Here is a 27,376-nt window from a genome sequence, read left to right as displayed (position 1 = left end):
TAAGACTTTCAAAGGGGTGTGAACTGGCTCCTCCCTCTATGCCCCTCCTCCAGACTTTAGAATCTGTGCCCAGGCAGACTGGATGCACACTGAGGAGCTCTACTGAGTTACTCGGAAAAGACTTTATGTTAGGTTTTTTATTTTCAGGGAGCACTGCTGGCAACAGTCTCCCTGCTTCGTGGGACTTAGGGGAGAGAAGTCAGACCTACTTCTGTGAGTTAAAGGCTCTGCTTCTTTGGCTACAGGACACCATTAGCTTCTGAGGGTTTGGAACACTAGGTACGCCTAGGGGTTCATTCCCAGAGCCCGTCGTCACCCCCTTGCAGAGCCAGAAGACAGGTGAGTAGAAGAAGATCAGAAGACTTCAGGGACGGCTTTGAGGTACCGCACAGCGGCCGCGCTGCGCGCCATGCTCCCACACACACAACAGCACTGCAGGGCGCGGAGGGGGGGGGGGGCGCCCTGGGCAGCATATACACCTCATATCTGTATCTGGCACCAGCGGACGTAGTGCCTGGGCACTGTCCGCACCCCCGCCAGTGTAAAAAGTTTAAAAAATGAGCGGGTCTGAAGCGCGCCAGTATGGGGGCGGGGCTTAGCCCTCACAGCACACAGCCCGGCGCCATTTCTCTTCACATGGCTGCAGAGACACTGGTCCTTCCTCACACTGCTGTAACAAATAACAGGGTGGAAAACGGGGGGGGGGGGGGGGGGGGGAAGCACAGCGATTTTGGTGCATTATGTTAAGTTATAAAAGCGCTGCAGGTCTAGGACACTGTCTGTAGTGTTCAGACCGGGTTTTGGGCGCTGGGGTGTGGGCTGGCTATATCTTCCTCTGTGTCTCTCTGACAGGCTTTACTGTAGGTCTGTCCCCTGTAGGCCCAGTGTATCTGTGTGTGGTGGGTGCTTGTGTGTCGTCATGTCTGAGGCGGAGTTCTCTTCCCAGGAGGAGACTGTGTTAGTGACACAAAAGGCTGTGGGAGTGACCCTGTCGGCACCACCGACACCGGATTGGGTGAATGTTTTGAGTGCTTTGAATGCAAATGTGGCTCTGATTAATAAAAGATTGGATAAATCTGAGTCTCAGAACCAGGCTTGGAAGAAATCCGTAGAGGATGTGTTGTTTCAAGCCCAGACCCCTTCGGTGTCACAAAAAACGTTAATTTGCCCAGCTGGCAGACACGGATACCGACACGGACACTGACTCAAGTGTCGACTATAGTGATGCCAGATTAGATCCAAAACTGGCAAAGAGCATTCAGTACATGATTGTGGCTATAAAAGATGTATTACATATCACTGAGGACCCTACTGTTCCTGATTCTAGGGTCTGTATGTATAAAGGGAAGAAACCTGAGGGAACATTTCCTCCCTCTCATGAACTGAACGCGCTTTGTGAAAAGGTTTGGGAAAATCCTGACAAAAAGTTTCAGATTCCCAATAGGATTGTAGTGGCATATCCGTTTCCCTCTAGGGATAGGGAAAAATGGGAGTCACCCCCCATTGTGGACAAAGCTTTATCACGGCTGTCCAAAAAGGTGGCTCTTCCATCCCCTGACACGGCAGCCCTGAAGGATCCTGCAGATCGTAGGCAGGAAAATATATTGAAATCCATTTATATTTCCACAGGTACGCTGCTCAGACCGGCCATTGCATCGGCGTGGGTGAGTAGTGCTATCGAAAAATGAGCAGATAACTTGTCATCTGATATGGATTCCCTGGATAGGGATAGCATTCTTCTGACACTAGGTCATATCAGGGACGCTGCAGTCTACCTAAAGGAAGCTGCGAGAGATATTGGCCTCTTGGGATCAAGGGCCAATGCCATGGCAGTCTCAGCTAGGAGAGCATTGTGGATTCATCAATGGAATGCTGAGGCTGACTCTAAGAAAGCTATGGAGTCTCTACCGTATAAAGGTGGCGTATTGTTTGGTGACAGCCTCGCTGAGTTGGTATCTACGGCTACCGCGGGTAAGTCATCATTTTTACATTATGTGCCTGCACCACAAAAGAAAGCACACCACTTTCAGATGCGGTCCTTTCGGCCCTATAAATACAGAAAAGGCCGAGGGTCTTCCTTCCTTACTACTAGAGGCAAGGGAAAGGGTAAGCGATCACCGGCCGTGTCCGGTTCCCAGGAGCAGAAGTCCTCCCCGGCTTCTGCCAAGTCCACTGCATGATGCTGGAGCTCCTCTGCGGGAGTCCGCACCGGTGGGGGCACGTCTCAGGCTATTCAGTCAGTTCTGGGTTCGTTCGGGCCTGGACCCGTGGGTTTTAGAAATAGTGTCCCAGGGGTACAAACTGGAGTTTCAAGACGTCCCCCCTCACCGATTTTTCAAATCAGCCTCCCCAGCTTCTCTTCCAGACAGGGAAGTGGTATGCGCCGCAATACAAAAATTGTGTCGAAATCAAGTCATTGTCAGGGTTCCCCCGTCACAACAGGGAGAAGGCTTTTATTCGAGCCTGTTCGTGGTCCCGAAGCCAGACGGCTCGGTCAGACCAATCCTGAACCTCAAATCCCTCAATTTCTACCTGAAAAAAATTCAAATTCAAGATGGAATCTCTCCGAGCTGTGATCTCCAGTCTGGAGGAGGGAGATTTTATGGTGTCGGTAGACATAAAGGATGCCTACTTACATGTTCCCATTTATCCTCCACATCAGGCTTACCTGAGGTTTGCAGTTCAGGATTGTCATTACCAATTTCAGACGTTGCCGTTTGGTCTATCCACGGCTCCGAGGGTTTTCACCAAAGTAATGGCCAAAATGATGTTTCTCCTGCGCAAACGAGGAGTCACAATTATCCCATACTTGGACGATCTCCTGATAAAAGCGTAATCCAGGGACCAATTGCTGCAGAACATTACCCTCCCTGACAATTCTGCAGCAACATGGTTGGCTCCTAAACTTGCCAAAATCGCAGTTGGTTCCGACGACACGGCTGTCGTTTTTGGGAATGATTCTGGACACAAATTACAGAGAGTTTTTCTTCCGGTGGAATAGGCTCTGGAAATTCAGAACCTGGTCAAACGAATTCTGAAACCGGCAAGAGTATCGATCCATCAATGCACTCGGTTGCTGGGGAAGATGGTGGCGGCCTACGAGGCCATTCAGTTTGGCAGATTCCATGCCAGAGTATTTCAGTGGGACCTATTAGACAAGTGGTCAGGGTCCCATCTGCACATGCACTGAAGGATAACCCTGTCCTACAACACCAGGATCTCTCTCCTGTGGTGGCTACACAGCTCTCACCTCCTAGAGGGATGCAGGTTCGGGGTCCAGGACTGAATCATAGTGACCACGGATGTGAGTCTCCAAGGCTGGGGAGCAGTCACGCAGGGGGAAAGCTTCCAGGGAAAATGGTCCAGCCAGGAAATATGTCTACCCATAAACGTCCTGGAGTTGAGGGCCATTCACAACGGCCTTCTGCAAGCGGTACATCTTCTGCACAATCTGCACGTCTTGATTCAGTCGGACAACATAACAGTAGTGGCGCACATAAACCGGCAGGGCGGAACAAGGAGCAGAGCGGCAATGGCAGAGGCCACAAAGGTGCTCCGTTGGGCGGAAAGGACATACAAGCGCTCTGTCCGCGATCTTCATTCCGGGAGTGGACAACTGGGAAGCAGACTTCCTCAGCAGACACGATCTCCATCCAGGAGAGTGGGGTCTTCATCGAGAGGTCTTTGCAGAAGTGACAAGTCTTTGGGGAATTCCTCAAATAGACATGATGGCGTCTCGTCTCAACAAGAAACTTCAGAGATATTGTTCCAGGTCGAGAGACCCTCAAGCAATAGCAGTTGACGCCCTAGTGACACTGTGGGTGTTTCGGTCGGTGTACGTGTTTCCTCCGCTTCCACTCATTCCAAAAGTGATAAAGATCATAAGAAGAACAAAGGTTCAAGCGATCCTCATTGTTCCAGATTGGCCAAGGAGGGCTTGGTATCCAGATCTTCAGGAATTACTCATAGGAGATCCCTGGCCTCTTCCTCTGAGGGAGGATCTATTACGGCAGGGGCCGTGCGTGTTCCAAGACTTACCGCAACTTCGTTTGATGGCTTGTAGGTTGAACGCCGGATCCTAGCCCGAAAGGGTATTCCCAAGGAAGTCATCCCCACTCTTATTCAGGCCAGGAAAGGAGTAACGTCTAGACATTACCACCGTATTTGGAGAAAATACGTGTCTTGGTGTGAATCCCAGAAAGCTACTATGGAAGAATTTCAGTTAGGACATTTTCTCCATTTTCTACAAGCCGGTGTGGATGCGGGCCTAAAGTTGGGCTCAATTAAAGTTCAAATTTCGGCTTTATCAGTTTTCTTCCAAAAACAATTGGCCTCCTTTCCAGAAGTTCAGACCTTCGTGAAAGGCATATTGGACATCCAACCTCCCTTTGTGCCCCCTGTGGCATCATGGGATCTTAACGTGGTGTTGCAGTTCCTTCAATCTCATTGGTTTGAACCTTTACAGGGGGTAGAGTTGAAATTCCTTACGTGGAAAGTGGTCATGCTGTTGGCCTTGGCATCCGCAAGGCGGGTGTCTGAATTAGCAGCCTTGTCTCACAAGAGCCCTTATTTGATTTTCTATGAAGATAGAGCAGAATTGAGGACTCGTCAGCAGTTTCTGCCGAAAGTGGTTTCATCGTTCCACTTGAACCAGCCTATTGTGGTGCCAGTGGCTACTGACGCCTTGCTGGAATCGAAGCTTCTTGATGTAGTAAGAGCTTTAAAAATGTATGTCGCCAGAACGGCTCCATTTAGGAAACAGAGGCTCTGTTTGTCCTGTATGCTCACAATAAAATTGAGGCTCCTGCTTCCAAGCAGACTATTGCGCGCTGGATCTGTCATACGATTCAGCAGGCTCATTCGACGGCTGGATTGCCGTTACCGAAATCGGTGAAGACCCATTCTACCAGAAAGGTGGGCTCATCCTGGGCAGCAGCCCGAGGGGTCTCGGCTTTACAACTTTGCCGAGCCGCTACTTTATCGGGTTCAAACACCTTTGCGAAGTTCTACAAGTTTGATACCCTGGCTGATGAGGGCCTCATGTTTGGTCAATCGGTGCTGCAGAGTCATCCGCACTCTCCCCCCCCCGTTCTAGAGCTTTGGTTTAAACCCCATAGTTCTTGAAGTGTCGCCAGCATCCTCTAGGACATATGGGAAAATAGGATTTTAATACCTACCGGTAAATCCTTTTCTCTTAGTCCGTAGAGGATGCTGGGCGCCCGTCCCAGTGCGTACTGTATCTGCAGTTATTAGTTATGGTTACACACTTGTTGTGTTACGGTTATAGTCAGCCTGTTGCTGATGGGGTTCATGCCGTTGACTTGCGTTGTTGATTGCCATGTTGTACGGCGTGCTTGAGGTGTGAGCTGGTATGTATCTCACCTTAGTTTAACAATAAATCCTCTTCCTCGAAATGTCCGTCTCCCTGGGCACAGTTCCTATAACTGGAGTCTGGAGGAGGGGCATAGAGGGAGGAGCCAGTTCACACCCCTTTGAAAATCTTAAAGTGCCCATGTCTCCTGTGGATCCCGCCTATACCCCATGGTTCTTGAAGTGTCCCCAGCATCCTCTACGGACTAAGAGAAAAGGATTTATGGGTAGGTATTAAAATCCTATTTTTCCAATCTTCCTCTGTCCAATGTCTGTGTTCATTTGCTAATATTGATCTTTTCCTTTTATTGGCCAGTCTAAGATATGGCTTTTCCTTTGCCACTCTGCCTAGAAGGCCAGCATCCCGGAGTCGCCTCTACACTGTAGACGTTGACACTGGCGTTTTGCGGGTACCATTTAATGAAGCTGCCAGTTGAGGACCTGTGAGGCGTCTATTTCCCAAACTAGAGACTATAATGTACTTGTCTTCTTGCTCAGTTGTACACCGGGGCCTCCCACGTCTCTTTCTACTCTGATTAGAGCCTGTTTGTGCTGTTCTCTGAATGGAGTAGTACACACCGTTGTAGAAAATGTTCAGTTTCTTTGCAGTTTCTCGAACGGAATAGCCTTCATTTCTAAGAACAAGAAAGTTCTCTTTTTCTTGCCATTTTGAGAGTATTATCAAACCAACAAATGTGATGCTCCAGATACTGAACTAGCTCAAAGGAAGGCCAGTTTGATAGCTTCTCTAACAAACAACCCTGTTTTCAGCTGTGCTAACATAATTGCACAAGGGGTTTCAAGGGTTTTCTAATCATCCATTAGTCATCTAACGCGATGATGTGATGATGGTTGCTGGAAATGGGCCTTTATACACCTATGTAGATATTCCATTAAAAACCAGACGTTTGCAGCTAGTATAGTTATTTACCCAGTAGCGGATCTTGCCACGGGCAAGCAGGACTTTTGCCCGGGGCGCCGCCTTCCGGAGGGCGCCGCACCAGGGCAAGATCCGCTGCTGCTGTGTGCCCCCCGCTGCCCGCCTGCTGCCGCTGGCCGCTGCCCCCCCGCTGCCGCTGTGAAGGGAAACTAGACGCGTACGCGTCTGGTTTCCCTTCGTGGAGAGGTCCTTTACTGTGCGGTGCGCGATGACATCATCGCGCACCGCACAGCAAAGTTCCTCTCCACCAAGGGAACTAGACGCTACGCGTCTAGTTTCCCTTCGTGGAGAGGACCTTTGTTGTGCGTTGCGCGATGACGTCATCGCGCACCGCACATCATTTCAGTCTGTACAGGGGGCGTAAATGACCACGCCCCCTGTACGAAGCCACGCCCCCTATTGCCGCCCGGGGCGCTCAGAGCGCCAGAACCGGCCCTGTATTTATCACATTAACAATGTATAGTGGGGGTGATTCCGAGTTGTTCGCTCGCTAGCTGCTTTTAGCAGCATTGCACACGCTAAGCTGCCGCCCTCTGGGAGTGTATCTTAGCTTAGCAGAATTGCGAACGAAAGATTAGCAGAATTGCGAATAGAAATTTCTTAGCAGTTTCTGAATAGCTCCAGACTTACTCAGCCATTGCGACCAGCTCAGTCCTTTTCGTTCCTGGTTTGACGTCACAAACACACCCAGCGTTCGCCCAGACTCTCCCCCATTTCTCCAGCCACTCCTGCGTTTTGCAACTCGAACGCCTGCGTTTTTTCGCACACTCCCATAAAACGGCCAGTTTCCGCCCAGAAACACCCACTTCCTGTCAATCACACTACGATCAGCACAGCGTTGAAAAAGCTTTGTTATGCCGTGAGTAAAATACCTAACTTTTGTGTAAAATAACTAAGCGCATGCACTCTGCGAACCTTGCGCATGCGCAGTAAGCGACTAATCGCAGTATAGCGAAAAATCAGCAACGAGCGAACAACTCGGAATGACCTCCAGAGTGTATTTCTGAATAATTTATTATCTTCATTGAAAAAAAAACACAGTGCTTTTCTTTAAAAAAAAAAAAAGGAAATTTCTAAGTGACCCCAAACTTTTGAATGGTAGTGTGTGTATGTATGTATATATATTAGAGATGTGCACTTGAAATTTTTCGGGTTTTGTGTTTTGGTTTTGGGTTCGGTTCCGCGGCCGTGTTTTGGGTTCGACCGCGTTTTGGCAAAACCTCACCGAATTTTTTTTGTCGGATTCGGGTGTGTTTTGGATTCGGGTGTTTTTTTCAAAAAACACTAAAAAACAGCTTAAATCATAGAATTTGGGGGTCATTTTGATCCCAAAGTATTATTAACCTCAAAAACCATAATTTCCACTAATTTTCAGTCTATTCTGAACACCTCACACCTCACAATATTATTTTTAGTCCTAAAATTTGCACCGAGGTCGCTGGATGACTAAGTTAAGCGACCCTAGTGGCCGACACATACACCTGGCCCATCTAGGAGTGGCACTGCAGTGTCACGCAGGATGGCCCTTCCAAAAAAAACACTCCCCAAACAGCACATGACGCAAAGAAAAAAAGAGGCGCAATGAGGTAGCTGTGTGAGTAAGCTAAGCGACCCTAGTGGCCGACACAAACACCTGGCCCATCTAGGAGTGGCACTGCAGTGTCACGCAGGATGGCCCTTCCAAAAAAAACACTCCCCAAACAGCACATGACGCAAAGAAAAAAAGAGGCGCAATGAGGTAGCTGTGTGAGTAAGCTAAGTGACCCTAGTGGCCGACACAAACACCTGGCACATCTAGGAGTGGCACTGCAGTGTCACGCAGGATGGCCCTTCAAAACAATACTCCCCAAACAGCACATTACGCAAAGAAAAATTAAAGAAAAAAGAGGTGCAAGATGGAATTGTCCTTGGGCCCTCCCACCCACCCTTATGTTGTATAAACAGGACATGCACACTTTAACCAACCCATCATTTCAGTGACAGGGTCTGCCACACGACTGTGACTGAAATGACGGGTTGGTTTGGACCCCCACCAAAAAAGAAGCAATTAATCTCTCCTTGCACAAACTGGCTCTACAGAGGCAAGATGTCCACCTCATCATCATCCTCCGATATATCACCGTGTACATCCCCCTCCTCACAGATTATCAATTCGTCCCCACTGGAATCCACCATCTCAGCTCCCTGTGTACTTTGTGGAGGCAATTGCTGCTGGTCAATGTCTCCACGGAGGAATTGATTATAATTCATTTTAATGAACATCATCTTCTCCACATTTTCTGGAAGTAACCTCGTACGCCGATTGCTGACAAGGTGAGCGGCGGCACTAAACACTCTTTCGGAGTACACACTTGTGGGAGGGCAACTTAGGTAGAATAAAGCCAGTTTGTGCAAGGGCCTCCAAATTGCATCTTTTTCCTGCCAGTATAAGTACGGACTGTCTGACGTGCCTACTTGGATGCGGTCACTCATATAATCCTCCACCATTCTTTCAATGGGGAGAGAATCATATGCAGTGACAATAGACGACATGTCCATAATCGTTGGCAGGTCCTTCAGTCCGGACCAGATGTCAGCATCAGCAGTCGCTCCAGACTGCCCTGCATCACCGCCAGCGGGTGGGCTCGGAATTCTGAGCCTTTTCCTCGCACCCCCAGTTGCGGGAGAATGTGAAGGAGGAGATGTTGACAGGTCGCGTTCCGCTTGACTTGACAATTTTGTCACCAGCAGGTCTTTGAACCCCAGCAGACTTGTGTCTGCCGGAAAGAGAGATCCAAGGTAGGTTTTAAATCTAGGATCGAGCACGGTGGCCAAAATGTAGTGATCTGATTTCAACAGATTGACCACCCGTGAATCCTTGTTAAGCGAATTAAGGGCTCCATCCACAAGTCCCACATGCCTAGCGGAATCGCTCCGTGTTAGCTCCTCCTTCAATGTCTCCAGCTTCTTCTGCAAAAGCCTGATGAGGGGAATGACCTGACTCAGGCTGGCAGTGTCTGAACTGACTTCACGTGTGGCAAGTTCAAAGGGCAGCAGAACCTTGCACAACGTTGAAATCATTCTCCACTGCACTTGAGACAGGTGCATTCCACCTCCTATATCGTGCTCAATTGTATAGGCTTGAATGGCCTTTTGCTGCTCCTCCAACCTCTGAAGCATATATAGGGTTGAATTCCACCTCGTTACCACTTCTTGCTTCAGATGATGGCAGGGCAGGTTCAGGCGTTTTTGGTGGTGCTCCAGTCTTCTGTACGTGGTGCCTGTACGCCGAAAGTGTCCCGCAATTCTTCTGGCCACCGACAGCATCTCTTGCACGCCCCTCTCGTTTTTAAAAAAATTCTGCACCACCAAATTCAAGGTATGTGCAAAACATGGGACGTGCTGGAATTTGCCCATATTTAATGCACACACAATATTGCTGGCGTTGTCCGATGCCACAAATCCACAGGAGAGTCCAATTGGGGTAAGCCATTCCGCAATGATCTTCCTCAGTTGCCGTAAGAGGTTTTCAGCTGTGTGCGTATATTCTGGAAACCGGTGATACAAAGCGTAGCCTGCCTAGGAAAGAGTTGGCGTTTGCGAGATGCTGCTACTGGTGCCGCCGCTGCTGTTCTTGCGGCGGGAGTCCATACATCTACCCAGTGGGCTGTCACAGTCATATAGTCCTGACCCTGCCCTGCTCCACTTGTCCACATGTCCGTGGTTAAGTGGACATTGGGTACAACTGCATTTTTTAGGACACTGGTGAGTCTTTTTCTGACGTCCGTGTACATTCTCGGTATCGCCTGCCTAGAGAAGTGGAACCTAGATGGTATTTGGTAACGGGGGCACACTACCTCAATAAATTGTCTAGTTCCCTGTGAACTAACGGCGGATACCGGACGCACGTCTAACACCAACATAGTTGTCAAGGCCTCAGTTATCCGCTTTGCAACAGGATGACTGCTGTGATATTTCATCTTCCTCGCAAAGGACTGTTGGACAGTCAATTGCTTACTGGAAGTAGTACAAGTGGTCTTCCGACTTCCCCTCTGGGATGACCATCGACTCCCAGCAGCAACAACAGCAGCGCCAGCAGCAGTAGGCGTTACACGCAAGGATGCATCGGGGGAATCCCAGGCAGGAGAGGACTCGTCAGAATTGCCAGTGACATGGCCTGCAGGACTATTTGCATTCCTGGGGAAGGAGGAAATTGACACTGAGGGAGTTGGTGGGGTGGTTTGCGTGAACTTGGTTACAAGAGGAAGGGATTTACTGGTCAGTGGACTGCTTCCGCTGTCGCCCAAAGTTTTTGAACTTGTCACTGACTTATTATGAATGCGCTGCAGGTGACGTATAAGGGAGGATGTTCCGAGGTGGTTAACGTCCTTACCCCTACTTATTACAGCTTGACAAAGGCAACACACGGCTTGACAAATGTTGTCCGCATTTCTGTTGAAATACTTCCACACCGAAGAGCTGATTTTTTTGGTATTTTGACCAGGCATGTCAATGGCCATATTCCTCCCACGGACAACAGGTGTCTCCACGGGTGCCTGACTTAAACAAACCACCTCACCATCAGAATCCTCCTTGTCAATTTCCTCCCCAGCGCCAGCAACACCCATATCCTCCTCGTCCTGGTGTACTTCAACACTGACATCTTCAATCTGACTATCAGGAACTGGACTGCGGGTGCTCCTTCCAGCACTTGCAGGGGACGTGCAAATGGTGGAAGGCGCATGCTCTTCACGTCCAGTGTTGGGAAGGTCAGGCATCGCAACCGACACAATTGGACTCTCCTTGTGGATTTGGGATTTCGAAGAACGCACAGTTCTTTGCTGTGCTTTTGCCAGCTTGAGTCTTTTTATTTTTCTAGCGAGAGGCTGAGTGCTTCCATCCTCATGTGAAGCTGAACCACTAGCCATGAACATAGGCCAGGGCCTCAGCCGTTCCTTGCCACTCCGTGTGGTAAATGGCATATTGGCAAGTTTACGCTTCTCCTCCGACGATTTTATTTTAGATTTTTTAGTCCTTTTTTTACTGATATTTGGTGTTTTGGATTTTACATGCTCTGTACTATGACATTGGGCATCGGCCTTGGCAGACGACGTTGCTGGCATTTCATTGTCTCGGCCATGACTAGTGGCAGCAGCTTCAGCACGAGGTGGAAGTGGATCTTGATCTTTCCCTATTTTTGGAACCTCAACATTTTTGTTCTCCATATTTTAATAGGCACAACTAAAAGGCACCTCAGGTAAACAATGGAGATGGATGGATACTAGTATACTTATGGATGACGAGCGACTGCCGACACAGAGGTAGCTACAGCCGTGGACTACCGTACTGTGTCTGCTGCTAATATAGACTGGATGATAATGAGATAAAATTAAAATATATATATATATATATCACACTAGTACTGCAGCCGGACAGGTATATATTATGTAATGACGGACCTGCTGGACACTGTCTGTCAGCACTGCAGACTCCTAAAGTAAGCTACTAGTATCAAGAAGATAGAAAAAAAAAACCACGGGTAGGTGGTATACAATTATGGATGGACCAGCGACTGCCGACACAGAGGTAGCTACAGCCGTGGACTACCGTACTGTGTCTGCTGCTAATATAGACTGGATGATAATGAGATAAAAATAAAATATATATATATATCACACTAGTACTGCAGCCGGACAGGTATATATATATTATGTAATGACGGACCTGCTGGACACTCTGTCAGCACTGCAGACTCCTAAAGTAAGCTACTAGTATCAAGAAGATAGAAAAAAAAAACCACAGGTAGGTGGTATACAATTATGGATGGACCAGCGACTGCCGACACAGAGGTAGCTACAGCCGTGGACTACCGTACTGTGTCTGCTGCTAATATAGACTGGATGATAATGAGATAAAATTAAAATATATATATATATATATCACACTAGTACTGCAGCCGGACAGGTGTATATATATATTATGTAATGACGGACCTGCTGGACACTGTCTGTCAGCACTGCAGACTCCTAAAGTAAGCTACTAGTATCAAGAAGATAGAAAAAAAAAACACGGGTAGGTGGTATACAATTATGGATGGACCAGCGACTGCCGACACAGAGGTAGCTACAGCCGTGGACTACCGTACTGTGTCTGCTGCTAATATAGACTGGATGATAATGAGATAAAATTAAAATATATATATATATCACACTAGTACTGCAGCCGGACAGGTATATATTATGTAATGACGGACCTGCTGGACACTGTCTGTCAGTACTGCAGACTCCTAAAGTAAGCTACTAGTATCAAGAAGATAGAAAAAAAAACCACGGGTAGGTGGTATACAATTATGGATGGACCAGCGACTGCCGACACAGAGGTAGCTACAGCCGTGGACTACCGTACTGTGTCTGCTGCTAATATAGACTGGATGATAATGAGATAAAATTAAAATATATATATATATATCACACTAGTACTGCAGCCGGACAGGTATATATATATTATGTAATGACGGACCTGCTGGACACTGTCTGTCAGCACTGCAGACTCCTAAAGTAAGCTACTAGTATCAAGAAGATAGAAAAAAAAAACACGGGTAGGTGGTATACAATTATGGATGGACCAGCGACTGCCGACACAGAGGTAGCTACAGCCGTGGACTACCGTACTGTGTCTGCTGCTAATATAGACTGGATGATAATGAGATAAAAATAAAATATATATATATATATATATCACACTAGTACTGCAGCCGGACAGGTATATATATATATATTATGTAATGACGGACCTGCTGGACACGGTCTGCAGAATGCGTTTATAAAAACACCACACGACGAGTGTTTAACTTTTTCAGGCAGACAATCACAATATACTGGTGGTCAGCAGACAATCACAATACTGGTGGTCAGTGGTCACTGGTCAGTCACACTGGCAGTGGCACTCTGGCAGCAAAAGTGTGCACTGTACTTAAATGTACTCCTGCTATAACTGCTCCCCAGTCTCCCCCACAATTAAGCTGTGTGAGCAGTGAGCACTGAGTACTCAGCAGTCAGATAATGATATACAGTATATGATGCAGCACACTGGGCTGAGCACAGATATGGTATGTGTGACTGTGTCACACTGTGTATCGTTTTTTTTCAGGCAGAGAACGGATTAATTAAACTGGTGGCACTGGTCACTGGTCACACTATCAGCAGCAAGTAGTACTCCTCCTATATGCTCCCCAAAATTTGTGTCTCTCTCTAGTACTCTAGTCACTCTAAACGGAGAGGACGCCAGCCACGTCCTCTCCCTATCAATCTCAATGCACGTGTGAAAATGGCGGCGACACGCGGCTCCTTATATAGAATCCGAGTCTCGCGATAGAATCCGAGCCTCGCGAGAATCCGACAGCGGGATGATGACGTTCGGGCGCGCTCGGGTTAACCGAGCAAGGCGGGAAGATCCGAGTCGCTCGGACCCGTGTAAAAAAACCTGAAGTTCGGGCGGGTTCGGATTCCGAGGAACCGAACCCGCTCATCTCTAATATATATATATATATATATATATATATATATATATATCTATATCACAACAGTATCTTTATCTTGCGCCAAGCTAGGAGCAGCACAACGGTAGAGATCCCTGTTGAAAGACCTCAATAACATACACAATAAAAACAATTTTCCCAAGTGCGCTAAATAAAAACGTATCTACAATGATTCTTCCAGTGTTGTTTCCGTGGATAGGATTTGAATACTGGAGAAGGTTAGTGTCTGGGAACCTGTAACGGACACCCCTCACCAAGATAGTCACCCAAACAAGAGGCCCAAGGCCAATTAGTAAAAAATTATTTTAATAGCATACATATGAACAAATGCAATTTTTACACAGAGTTCATTATGTACTATTTACACAGATGTGTTTAAAAATAATGCCAGTAAAAGATAACCAATAAGTTTGTTGTATGATCTTGACTCTAGATACTCCCTCACCTTATTTAAGGTGCGAGCTCGAGGGTGAGTATCTTCACAAACTAAGTTGGAAACTTCTGACTGACAGACCAACGCGTTTCGTCTTATCGACTTCATCAGGGGTAACAAGTATAATAAAAAAAAAACAGGCTTGCTTGCTGTTAATGGATTTATATATGGAAATTCACAACCTTGAATATAAGAACAATAGAGTCTCTTATGCTGGCTCCTGATAGGAGCTTTCTTGGTAGTTCCGTTTAGGAATCTTAATAATCCTAGATGAAGATTTCTACAGGCTGCCTTAAAAATAATTAAGGAAAACTCCTTTTAAGGGGCTCCTTATGGGAACTATTGATTGGAGTTCCCTTTAAAGATACCGGCAGTCATGTTTTAGCAACATACCGGCAGTCATGTTTTAGCAACCTGAATAAGATATCCAGAAATTATAATCAAGACTGTTACTGGTGTTAGCCCATATAAAGAATAATTCAAAAGGTATATAGCTGATTAGACAATCACAACGCAATGTAACTTCCTCAGTAACACTCACAGAATGGATCCTGAAGGATTTTAGCTGTGCATGGAAGTGCCCCCACAGTGCCATGTGCCAGATATGCCCCCACAGTGCTAGATATGCCCCCACAGTGCCACATATGACCCCACAGTGACACATATGACCCCACAGAGCCACATATGTCCCCACAGTGCCACATGTGCCCGCAATGCCAGATATGCCCCCACAGTGCCACATATGACCCCACAGTGCCAGATATGCCCCCACAGTGCCATGTGCCAGATATGCCCCCACAGTGCTAGATATGCCCCCACAGTGCCACATATGACCCCACAGTGCCAGATATGTCCACAATGCTAGCTATGCCCCCGCAGTGCCACATATGCCCCCACAATGCCACATATGACCCCACAGTGCCAGATACAGATATGCCCCCACAGTACCATATGCCCACAATGCCAGATATGCCCCCACAGTGCCACATATGCCCCCACAGTGCCAGATATGCCCCCGCAGTGCTACATATGACCCCACAGTGCTACATATGACCCCACAGTGCCATGTGCCCACAGTGCTAGCTATGCCCCCACAGTGCTACATATGACCCCACAGTGCCAGATATGCCCCCACAGTGCCATGTGCCCACAGTGCTAGCTATGCCCCCACAGTGCCACATATGTCCCCACAGTGCCACATATGCCCCCACAGTGCCACATATGCCTCCACAGTGCCACATATGCCCCCATAGTGTTGCTCACCGTTTTGCTGCTGTGTGTGTGTGTGTGTGTGTGTGTGTGTGTGTGTGTGTGTGTGTGTGTGTGTGTGTGTGGAGAGCGCAGCACGCGCCTCTCCTGCCTGCCACCCTGCCCCTCAGTCTGGTCTCCGGCAGTGACGGCAGCATGTATATCTCAAATCAGGCGCCAGTCCGTGATTGGCTAACGAACCGGCACCTGATTTGAGCTATACACTCCGCCATCACTGCCGGAGACCAGACTGAGGGGCAGGGCGGCAGGCAGGAGAGGCCCGCGTAACGGACGGGCCGGCCCTGTACATATATTTCAAATGAGCTTATCAGTGCCATTTCCCTGCAGTGGTTATAAGGCACAATGATCCCTATGGCTACATGCATTTTACATAAGGTTTCTGGTGGCCACTTACAGTATATGGAACCTCTTGTAAAACACAATACACAAACAAATCCTGAAAAATATCGGTGTCTTTTCTTCAGCAAGTAGATCTTACTAACTTTGGGGCTCATTTACATTTGGATGACAGTTATTTCTATGACACACCTCTCAGATATAGCAGTACACGTCCGCGCTGATAGCTGTTACTTTTACATCTACCTGAAATGCTTTTTCAAAGGTAGGCAAGTATGGTGTGTAACAGAGGCATAACTACCATTGGTGCAGCAGGTGCATTGCAACGGGGCCCCTGAGGACAAAGGGGTCCACTGCTGCCCAGACCAGCAATGAGTTATCCCCTGGCCCCCCCGCAGACCATTTTGAGCAATGTCGGATTATTTCTGATTCACTGCAGTCTGCCTGACCTACTGCCAAACTGAGGAACGCACAAGGGACAGGGGTTCCCGCACAGACAGAGAAGGGGCTGCTGTGTTCCTGCCCCCACCAGGGTAGATGCCCCCTGTTATTCGCACCATGCAGAACATTGTGATTGTACCCCTATCACCCACTGCCTCTCCCTGTCACTCACTGCCTATCCCTGTCACCCACTGCCTCACCCTGTCACCCTCTGCCTCCCCCTGTCACCCCCTGCTGTGTGGTATATTGTGAACTAGGGTTGGGGTGTAGGATGGGAACCCAAATTATATTTTTGTATCTGGGCCCACCACTCACAAGCTCCATGTGTAAGCATTTATTTTTGCATTCCCCAGTTTTCCATGACTAGCAAACATGCTACCACAGCTGCCCAAAGGGAGGCGTAAGTGGAGCCACTTGCAGCTTCAGGAGGAATGTTGATCAGTCCCGTGTACTGACAGTCAGGGGGAGCAAGGGAAGTATAAAATAATGTTACATGAACTATTAAAGACTCTTTATATTACACCACTCAATGATATTACATTTCTGCAGTGTGGTGTATTAATGCAAGCATAATTATTTTAGCACAAAACTATGTATGTGTAGAGCTTCCATGTGTCTGGGATTTCTCTGGGCAGTTATGGGTTTTTTTTGTTCCTCGCAGTGTTTTTTTTTCCTGGAATTCAAGCTCCTGATGCATCTGGATTATTGGGATAAGATCACATAGACTCCTATAACTGTTTTATAGCTCGTGCCACCCAAAGGGAAGCCAAAGGTTGCATTTATAAACTGTGAAAAGCTAATATATAACATCAGGGCAACCTCTTGTTCTCATTTGTTCATTTATCTATTTATCTATTTATTTATTTATTTATTTGTACCACCTTCAGATAATTGGTGCATTTCTCATCGTCTTCTTTTAAAACTAAGGGTGGGTACACATCAGGCCAATATCACCATGATTTACCATATCGCAAAGACAAATAGTGCATATCGTCTGATGTGTACGCTCAATGACTTGCTCCCATGGGTCGCATGCGACATCTTCCAGTTGGCTGTGCTGCATGGAACAGTGATCATTGTGTCGTTCATTAAATCTTCTTGGTGTGTACCGGTATTCTTGCATGGTACGGGGCGAAGGTAAATTGCTCCGACCATCGGCAAGAGTCCTGGTTGTCTTAATGTGTACCCACCCTAAGAGTGATTTCTGTAAGACTGAGGTAGACCTCTAGGATGGGAGCGAGCATGAGTACAGATCACATGACTATGGTGTGTCAGCGGCGTGTCTCTGCCTCACTTTGTGTAAAGGCTCGGGCTGTGGGCCAGTCTTTACACCCTCCCAAATTGTTTTTGTTGGTTGGTGATTGATCGTTAGCTATTTTACGGAGGGAAAGAGCGTCAGATCATCAGGCCGGGTGCAATTATTTAATTTTGACTGCACGCCCTTCGTTGACTGGTTGTTGGCTTTACCACCCTGACGGGGGTTGGGGGGGGGGGGCAGTGTCATCACCAAACTTGGTGAGTAGTCAAATTAGAAGGTAAAGTGGATTCTTTGCTGTGTTGCAGTTGTGTTATAGTTGAGTTGTGCACCAAGGGCTGTATCCCTCTACAATGCATGTTGTTGGTTGTTATTGTGGTTTGTGCTGATCCTGACTCCTAAATATAGATTTAATTAAATATGTAGATAACAGTTTTTTTTCTGCGAGATGTATCTTCTATGTCTTTTATTATTATTGTTAAGGATTATTATTATTATGTGATTTGCACACATGACACACCTCATGTGATAGAAGGTTTAGCTATCTGTCGATTCCGTAGCAGAGTTTAAATATTGCATATAGAGGTAAGTGCCCTTCTGGCAATGATGGGCAAACTAACATTATCCTGTAAACTTTTCTGTTTCTGATATTTTTTTCCTTTCTTTTCTCATTGCAGAATGGACGAAAATTATAATCTCCTTCCCCATGGAGTGAATTTCCAAGATCCCATTTTCCCCAACACGCCAGAAAACATCCGGGTATTTTCCAGCATATTCCAGTTCTCCAACTGTGTAATCGGCACCGATCCACAAATCTACTCCCCAGACTGGGAAGCTCAGGAGGACAGCAGGGTGAGTGGTGGATCCTGTCCTGGTTTATCGCTGTGTGACTATCTTCTCTGTTTCTTCTGGTTTATTTTTTCAGGTTATTTCCTGGTTTCCGATTTGTCTTTATCTTACCTAATCCTCAGGACAACTCCCGTCTTTCCATACAGTGGCTATAACAGGTGCCCCCTCCCTCCCCACCCACACTGGGGCTTTTGTCACATCTTGCATTTTATAACATGGAACTTTGATGGATTTAGTTTAAATTTACAGTACTCCCACTAATCAATATAAAATACTTGATATTATGCACAAAAATGAATCCAAATTAAGTAAAATCACAAAACTGAAAATAAGTAATTGCAATTGTATACACAGATAGACTCCCCCCCCCCCCCCCCCCCTCCAAGCCCCTACCACCACCACCTTTATGAAGCCCCTACTCCCCCATCATCCTTCCAGAGCTAATACTTGGTAGAACCACCTTCAGTAGGAATTATAGCTCAAAGTCTATTTGGGACAGTTTTGAATATTTGGATACTGGAATTTGAGCCCCTTTTTTTTGTTTTGTTGCAAAACTGCTAACACTCCATCAGGTTGGAAGGAGATGGTTGGTGGTCAATTCTTTTAATATGTGGTCACGTGCTCAATTAGCCTGTGATATGGGTGGTGACTGAGCCATATCAGGACAGTAACCTTTTTTGCTAACACACTCTAGTTTGGCTGTTACTGTATGTGTTGGCTCATTGTCATGTTAGAAGATGATTGTTCTTCCAAGTCCAAGCGCTCATGTACAGTATATTGCAGCAGGTTTTACTCTTCTTTTCTCTGTCCATTTTCCCTTCTGTCTTTATGAGCATCCCAGTCCCTACCACAGAGAAACAGCCCCATCACATGCAGCTGCGACCCCTGTGCTTCACTGTAGGGCTAGTGGTATTACTGTGATGTGCAGTGTTAGGTTTGCACCAAGCAAGATTAATATCTAGGCTGAAGAGTTCAGTGTTAGTATCATCAAACCATAGAACCTTCCTCCACACGGTAGTGTCACCCACATACCTTTGGGCAGACTGTAGCCAGGCTTTGATGTGAGTTTGTTCTAACAAGGGCTTTCTTCTCACCACCCTCCCGTACATCTCAGAGATTTATACAGCATGTGGGCTATTCTTGTCCCATGCAAAGTTACTCCTATCTCTGCCATGGACTGTAACTTGTTCAGAGTTGCCATTGACCTCTTGTTGGCCTCCATTACTACAGCTCCTCTCGCCTGGAAACTCAGTTTTGGAGGATGGTCTGATCTTGACAGAATCACAGTTCTTCCATATTTTCTCCATTTTATTATGATGGAGGCAACTGTGTTTCGGGGTATCGTCAATGCCTTGGAGATATTCTTGTACCCTTGTACCTGGATGGACTCCAATAACTTGTATATGTGATTTGTGAAGAACGTTGGTTACTTCAAAGAAAATCTAGTATGTGTATAGCCAGAGTGTGAATACTAATACAGTTGATTGTTTACATTGTTTCTCTGACGTCCTAGTGGATGCTGGGACTCCGTCAGGACCATGGGGGATTAGCGGCTTCGCAGGAGACAGGGCACAAAAATAAAAGCTTTAGGACTAGGTGGTGTGCACTGGCTCCTCCCCCTATGACCCTCCTCCAAGCCTCAGTTAGGTTTTTGTGCCCGTCCGAGCAGGGTGCAATCTAGGTGGCTCTCCTAAAGAGCTGCTTAGAAAAAGTTATTAGGTTTTTTATTTTCAGTGAGTCCTGCTGGCAACAGGCTCACTGCAACGAGGGACTTAGGGGAGAAGAAGTGAACTCACCTGCGTGCAGGATGGATTGGCTTCTTAGGCTACTGGACACCATTAGCTCCAGAGGGATCGAACACAGGCCCAGCCATGGAGTCCGGTCCCGGAGCCGCGCCGCCGACCCCCTTGCAGATGCCGAAAAGTGAAGAGGTCCAGAAACCGGTGGCAGAAGACTTTTCAGTCTTCATGAGGTAGCGCACAGCACTGCAGCTGTGCGCCATTGTTGTCAGCACACTTCACACCAGCGGTCACTGAGGGTGCAGGGCGCTGGGGGGGGGCGCCCTGGGCAGCAATGATAATACCTTGTTCTGGCTAAAAATACATCACATATAGCCCCTGGGGCTATATGGATGTATTTAACCCCTGCCAGGTCTCACAAACACCGGGAGAAGAGCCCGCCGAAATAGGGGGCGGGGCCTATCTCCTCAGCACACAGCGCCATTTTCCTGCACAGCTCCGCTGCGAGGAAGGCTCCCAGGACTCTCCCCTGCACTGCACTACAGAAACAGGGTAAAAAAACAGAGAGGGGGGGCACTTTTTTGGCGATATTGATATATTAAGCTGCTATAAAGGAAACAACACTTCTGTAGGGTTGTTCCTATATATTTATAGCGCTTGGGTGTGTGCTGGCAAACTCTCCCTCTGTCTCCCCAAAGGGCTAGTGGGGTCCTGTCTTCGATAAGAGCATTCCCTGTGTGTCTGCTGTGTGTCGGTACGTGTGTGTCGACATGTATGAGGACGATGTTGGTGTGGAGGCGGAGCAATTGCCGGTAATGGTGATGTCACCCCCTAGGGAGTCGACACCGGAATGGATGGCTTTGTTTATGGAATTACGTGATAATGTCAGCACGTTACAAAAATCAGTTGACGACATGAGACGGCCGGCAAACCAGTTAGTACCTGTCCAGGCGTCTCAGACACCGTCAGGGGCAGTAAAACGCCCTTTACCTCAGTCGGTCGACACAGACCCAGACACGGACACCGAATCTAGTGTCGACGGTGAAGAAACAAACGTATTTTCCAGTAGGGCCACACGTTATATGATCACGGCAATGAAGGAGGCTTTGCATATCTCTGATACTGCAATTACCACAAAAAGGGGTATTATGTGGGGTCTGAAAAAACTACCTGTAGTTTTTCCTGAATCAGAGGAATTGAATGAAGTGTGTGATGAAGCGTGGGTTAACCCCGATAGAAAACTGCTAATTTCAAAGAAGTTATTGGCATTATATCCTTTCCCGCCAGAGGTTAGGGCGCGCTGGGAAACACCCCCTAGGGTGGATAAGGCACTCACACGCTTATCAAAAGAAGTGGCGTTACCGTCTCCTGAAACGGCCGCCCTCAAGGATCCAGCTGATAGGAGGCTGGAAACTACCCTGAAAAGTATATACACTCATACTGGTGTTATACTGCGACCAGCCATCGCCTCAGCATGGATGTGCAGTGCTGGGGTGGTTTGGTCGGATTCCCTGACTGAAAATATTGATACCCTGGATAGGGACAGTATTTTATTGACTATAGAGCAATTAAAGGATGCTTTTCTTTATATGCGAGATGCTCAGAGGGATATTTGCACTCTGGCATCGAGAGTAAGTGCGATGTCCATATCTGCCAGAAGAAGTTTACGGACGCGACAGTGGTCAGGTGATGCGGATTCCAAACGGCATATGGAAGTATTGCCGTATAAAGGGGAGGAATTATTTGGGGTCGGTCTATCGGATTTGGTGGCCACGGCAACAGCCGGGAAATCCACCTTTTTACCTCAGGTCCCCTCCCAACAGAAAAAGACACCGTCTTTTCAGCCGCAGTCCTTTCGTTCCTATAAGAACAAGCGGGCAAAAGGACAGTCATATCTGCCCCGAGGCAAAGGAAAGGGTAAGAGAGTGCACCAAGCAGCTCCCTTCCAGGAGCAGAAGCCCTCCCCGGCTTCTGCAAAGCCCTCAGCATGACGTTGGGGCTTTACAAGCGGACTCAGGGGCGGTGGGGGGTCGACTCAAGAATTTCCGCGCACAGTGGGCTCACTCACAGGTGGACCCCTGGATCCTGCAGGTAGTATCTCAGGGTTACAGGTTGGAATTCGAGAAGTCTCCCCCTCGCCGGTTCCTAAAGTCTGCTCTGCCAACGTCTCCCTCAGACAGGGCGACGGTATTGGAAGCCATTCACAAGCTGTATTCTCAGCAGGTGATAGTCAAGGTACCCCTCCTACAACAGGGAAAGGGGTATTATTCCACACTATTTGTGGTACCGAAGCCGGACGGCTCGGTAAGACCTATTCTAAATCTGAAATCTTTGAACCTGTACATACAAAAATTCAAGTTCAAGATGGAGTCACTCAGAGCAGTGATAGCGAATCTGGAAGAAGGGGACTTTATGGTGTCCCTGGACATCAAGGATGCTTACCTGCATGTCCCAATTTGCCCTTCACATCAAGGGTACCTCAGGTTCGTGGTGCAAAACTGTCATTATCAGTTTCAGACGCTGCCGTTTGGATTGTCCACGGCACCTCGGGTCTTTACCAAGGTAATGGCCGAAATGATGTTTCTTCTGCGAAGAAAAGGCGTATTAATTATCCCTTACTTGGACGATCTCCTGATAAGGGCAAGGTCCAGAGAACAGCTGGAGGACGTAGTAGCACTAACCCAAGTAGTGCAGCAACAGCACGGGTGGATTCTGAATTTTCCAAAATCTCAATTGACCCCGACGACACGTCTGCTGTTCCTGGGAATGATTCTGGACACGGTTCAGAAAAAGGTGTTTCTTCCTGAGGAGAAAGCCAGGGAGTTATCCGAACTTGTCAGGAACCTCCTAAAACCAGGAAAAGTGTCTGTGCATCAATGCACAAGAGTCCTGGGAAAAATGGTGGCTTCTTACGAAGCGATTCCATTCGGCAGATTCCACGCACGAACTTTTCAGTGGGATCTGCTGGACAAATGGTCCGGATCGCATCTGCAGATGCATCAGCGGATAACTTTGTCTCCACGGACAAGGGTGTCTCTTCTGTGGTGGTTGCAGAGTGCTCATCTGTTAGAGGGCCGCAGATTCGGCATACAGGACTGGGTCCTGGTGACCACGGATGCCAGTCTGAGAGGCTGGGGAGCGGTCACACAGGGAAGAAACTTCCAGGGAGTGTGGTCAAGCCTGGAGATGTCTCTTCACATAAATATACTGGAGCTAAGAGCGATTTACAATGCTCTAAGCCTGGCAAAACCCCTGCTTCAGGGTCAGCCGGTGTTGATCCAGTCGGACAACATCACGGCAGTCGCCCACGTAAACAGACAGGGCGGCACAAGAAGCAGGAGGGCAATGGCAGAAGCTGCAAGGATTCTTCGCTGGGCGGAAGATCATGTGATAGCACTGTCAGCAGTGTTCATTCCGGGAGTGGACAACTGGGAAGCGGACTTCCTCAGCAGACACGATCTACACCCGGGAGAGTGGGGACTTCATCCAGAAGTCTTCCAGATGATTGTGAACCGTTGGGAAAAACCAAAGGTGGATATGATGGCGTCCCGCCTCAACAAAAAACTGGACAGGTATTGCGCCAGGTCAAGAGACCCTCAGGCAATAGCTGTGGACGCTCTGGTAACACCGTGGGTGTTCCAGTCAGTGTATGTGTTTCCTCCTCTGCCTCTCAAACCAAAAGTACTAAGAATTATACGGCAAAGGGGAGTAAGAACGATACTCGTGGCTCCGGATTGGCCAAGAAGAACTTGGTACCCGCAACTTCAGGAGATGCTCACGGAAGATCCGTGGCCTCTACCTCTAAGACGGGACCTGCTTCAGCAGGGACCGTGTCTATTCCAAGACTTACCGCGGCTGCGTTTGACGGCATGGCGGTTGAACGCCGAATTCTAAGGGAAAAAGGCATTCCGGAAGAGGTCATCCCTACCCTGGTAAAAGCCAGGAAGGAGGTGACTGCACAACATTATCACCGCATTTGGAGAAAATATGTTGCGTGGTGTGAGGCCAGGAAGGCCCCGACGGAGGAATTTCAACTGGGTCGATTCCTACATTTCCTGCAAACAGGATTGTCTATGGGCCTCAAATTAGGGTCCATTAAGGTTCAAATTTCGGCCCTGTCGATTTTCTTCCAGAAAGAATTGGCTTCAGTTCCTGAAGTCCAGACTTTTGTAAAAGGAGTACTACATATACAGCCCCCGGTTGTGCCCCCAGTGGCTCCGTGGGATCTTAATGTAGTTTTGGATTTTCTCAAATCCCATTGGTTTGAGCCACTCAAATCGGTGGATTTGAAATATCTTACATGGAAAGTAACCATGCTACTGGCCCTGGCTTCAGCCAGGAGAGTGTCAGAATTGGCGGCTTTATCGTATAAAAGCCCATATCTGATTTTCCATTCGGACAGGGCAGAACTGCGGACGCGTCCTCAGTTTCTGCCTAAGGTGGTTTCAGCGTTTCACCTGAACCAGCCTATTGTGGTGCCTGCGGCTACTAGCGATTTGGAGGATTCCAAGTTGCTGGACGTTGTCAGGGCATTGAAAATATATATTTCAAGGACGGCTGGAGTCAGAAAATCTGACTCGCTGTTTATACTGTATGCACCCAACAAGCTGGGTGCTCCTGCTTCTAAGCAGACGATTGCTCGTTGGATTTGTAGCACAATTCAACTTGCACATTCTGTGGCAGGCCTGCCACAGCCTAAATCTATCAAGGCCCATTCCACAAGGAAGGTGGGCTCATCTTGTGCGGCAGCCCGAGGGGTCTCGGCATTACAACTCTGCCGAGCAGCTACGTGGTCGGGGGAGAACACTTTTGTAAAATTCTACAAATTTGATACCCTGGCTAAAGAGGACCTGGAGTTCTCTCATTCGGTGCTGCAGAGTCATCCGCACTCTCCCGCCCGTTTGGGAGCTTTGGTATAATCCCCATGGTCCTGACGGAGTCCCAGCATCCACTAGGACGTCAGAGAAAATAAGATTTTACTTACCGATAAATCTATTTCTCGTAGTCCGTAGTGGATGCTGGGCGCCCATCCCAAGTGCGGATTGTCTGCAATACTTGTACATAGTTATTGTTACAAAAAAATCGGGTTGTTATTGTTGTGAGCCGTCTGTTCAGAGGCTCCTACGTTTGTCATACTGTTAACTGGGTTCAGATCACAGGTTGTACGGTGTGATTGGTGTGGCTGGTATGAGTCTTACCCGGGATTCAAAATCCTTCCTTATTGTGTACGCTCGTCCGGGCACAGTATCCTAACTGAGGCTTGGAGGAGGGTCATAGGGGGAGGAGCCAGTGCACACCACCTAGTCCTAAAGCTTTTATTTTTGTGCCCTGTCTCCTGCGGAGCCGCTAATCCCCCATGGTCCTGACGGAGTCCCAGCATCCACTACGGACTACGAGAAATAGATTTATCGGTAAGTAAAATCTTATTTTTCTTCACAATTAATGTTAACAAACAGTTGGATGACTGTTCCTGGCACATTATCGAGCCCTTAGAGCTGATTAGTGGGTAAAGATTTTAGTTAAATCCATCATAGTTCCGTGTTGTAATGTAATAACTTTTATAGCCTCTGTATGACAATGATGATCCAATGTTCTTCCTGACTCTGTAAAAACAACTTGACAACTTTTGCAGAGTCTTCCCCACCTTCTTAAAACTTGACACATTTGCTCTACTTTTCTGCTAATTAGGACCTTTCATCATTAAAACTACCCATTCAACAAAGAAAGGCATGCATGGTGAAATACTCCTCTTCCATATCTTCTTGCAGCTAATGTGTGATTCGGTACAGAGGGCCTTGCTGGAGGAGGAAGAACGTTCAAAGTCCTTGTCCCAAAAGGTCAGATTCCTGGAGAAAGCCAATGCACATCTTCGAGAAAAAGTGAAGAACCTAAAGCGCGCTGTGCGCCAGGCAACAGTGGACAATAAGAAGGAGGTCCTTTTGACTAAGCGCCTAATGGATAAAGAAAAGAGCCTCAACGAGGAGGAGGAGGAGGACTCAAAGCAGGGAAACCATAAAAAAATCATGGCCAAACCCACCAAGAAAGCAACGGGAAACAAGCTGGATTAGCCATCGGTTGTAAGCCTATGGAATGTCTTCTGTAGTAGTACGGCAATATACCGCACCAGATTTACAGAGTGAATGGACAAAAAAAATTGGAACTTTTGCTAAATCTAGTGCTGCGCTTTATTTGTGTAAAATTATTTGAGGTCAGTATTATTATGCCTGCAGTAAACTTTCATCACATATTTACTTTGAAACAGTTGAATATGGAGTCTTTGGGTTATATTTACTATGCCGCGGTTTGTCAAAGCCACCATTCATCAGTGAATTTGAACAATAGTATTAAAACGCCAATTTGAATTAATGCTAATGGAGCCTGGTTTAACATTAATTCTTATTGCTGTTTTAAAACTAACAGTCTCAGCTGCAGATAGTCGATGGCTTTGACAAACTCTGGCATAGTAAATATAGCTCTTCATCTTTCTGTGCTCTGCCAAGTATTTTATATATATCTGGACAGAAGATAGCAAGGACTCTGGGACAGTGCCCGAGTCTCTGCTATTTCACGTTCTATCTTTCTGGAGTCTTTGTTGGAAAAATGGCGCTGCTGGCATCAGGTATAGGGGGGAGGGTCTGCTGCATAGCACAGTGGTACAGGCAGCTCTGAGTGCAGGGTGTGTGCAGTGCCCTCCTTGACCCATGAGTCATTGTGTACCCTGCAGCTATCATAGATATGCAAAAGTAGAAATTTTTCACACTGCGCTCATCCCCGGTTTTGGATTTGCTTGTGTCTACACTAGTGTAATAATGGTGAAATGCTTGTTTGAGTTTCAAAGTGATGTTTATTTAATGAATAAAATTGAAAAGCAGAAAAGGATAGTCTTAAATTAAATGCACTATATTTGGCTGTAATTAGCCTTCTTGCTAATGGTGCATGAATATGCTTGATTCTAAGCGTATTTTGATGAAGTCCAAATATAGTGAAAAAAATGAAAAAAATGAAAAAAATGAAAAAAGGAAAAAATAAAAATAAAAATGAATGAATGAATGAATTATTGAAAAATGAAGAAAAATTGAAAAAGGAGAGAAAATGTCTATTTGATTGAAAATCGGGCCGCGGCGTCCCGCTGGTATTAACTGAGTGCACTTGTTTAAAAGTATTCTGCTCCTGACAGACAAACAGCAGTGGAGAGTGCGTGAGGAAGAAAGGGACTCCGGACTGGTCT

General features: G+C 47.2%; 1 protein-coding gene across 1 annotated transcript in view; it reads left to right on the top strand.

Moving 5' to 3' along the window:
• Positions 1 to 26,934, top strand: part of LOC134957107 (coiled-coil domain-containing protein 3-like) — a 119,098-nt gene extending 92,164 nt beyond the window's left edge. Inside the window, exons 3-4 of the mRNA XM_063938843.1 lie at positions 18,238 to 18,412; positions 25,917 to 26,934. Coding sequence (XP_063794913.1) covers positions 18,238 to 18,412; positions 25,917 to 26,216 — 475 coding nt within the window. The 3' untranslated portion in view covers positions 26,217 to 26,934. The remainder of the gene's footprint in view (positions 1 to 18,237; positions 18,413 to 25,916) is intronic.
• The last annotated feature ends 442 nt before the right edge of the window (positions 26,935 to 27,376 follow it).

Source organism: Pseudophryne corroboree, chromosome 9 (assembly GCF_028390025.1).
Source record: "Pseudophryne corroboree isolate aPseCor3 chromosome 9, aPseCor3.hap2, whole genome shotgun sequence".
Lineage (NCBI taxonomy): Eukaryota > Metazoa > Chordata > Amphibia > Anura > Myobatrachidae > Pseudophryne > Pseudophryne corroboree.
Note: the sequence above shows the minus strand (reverse complement) of the source record. Positions and strands in the feature narration are given on the sequence as shown.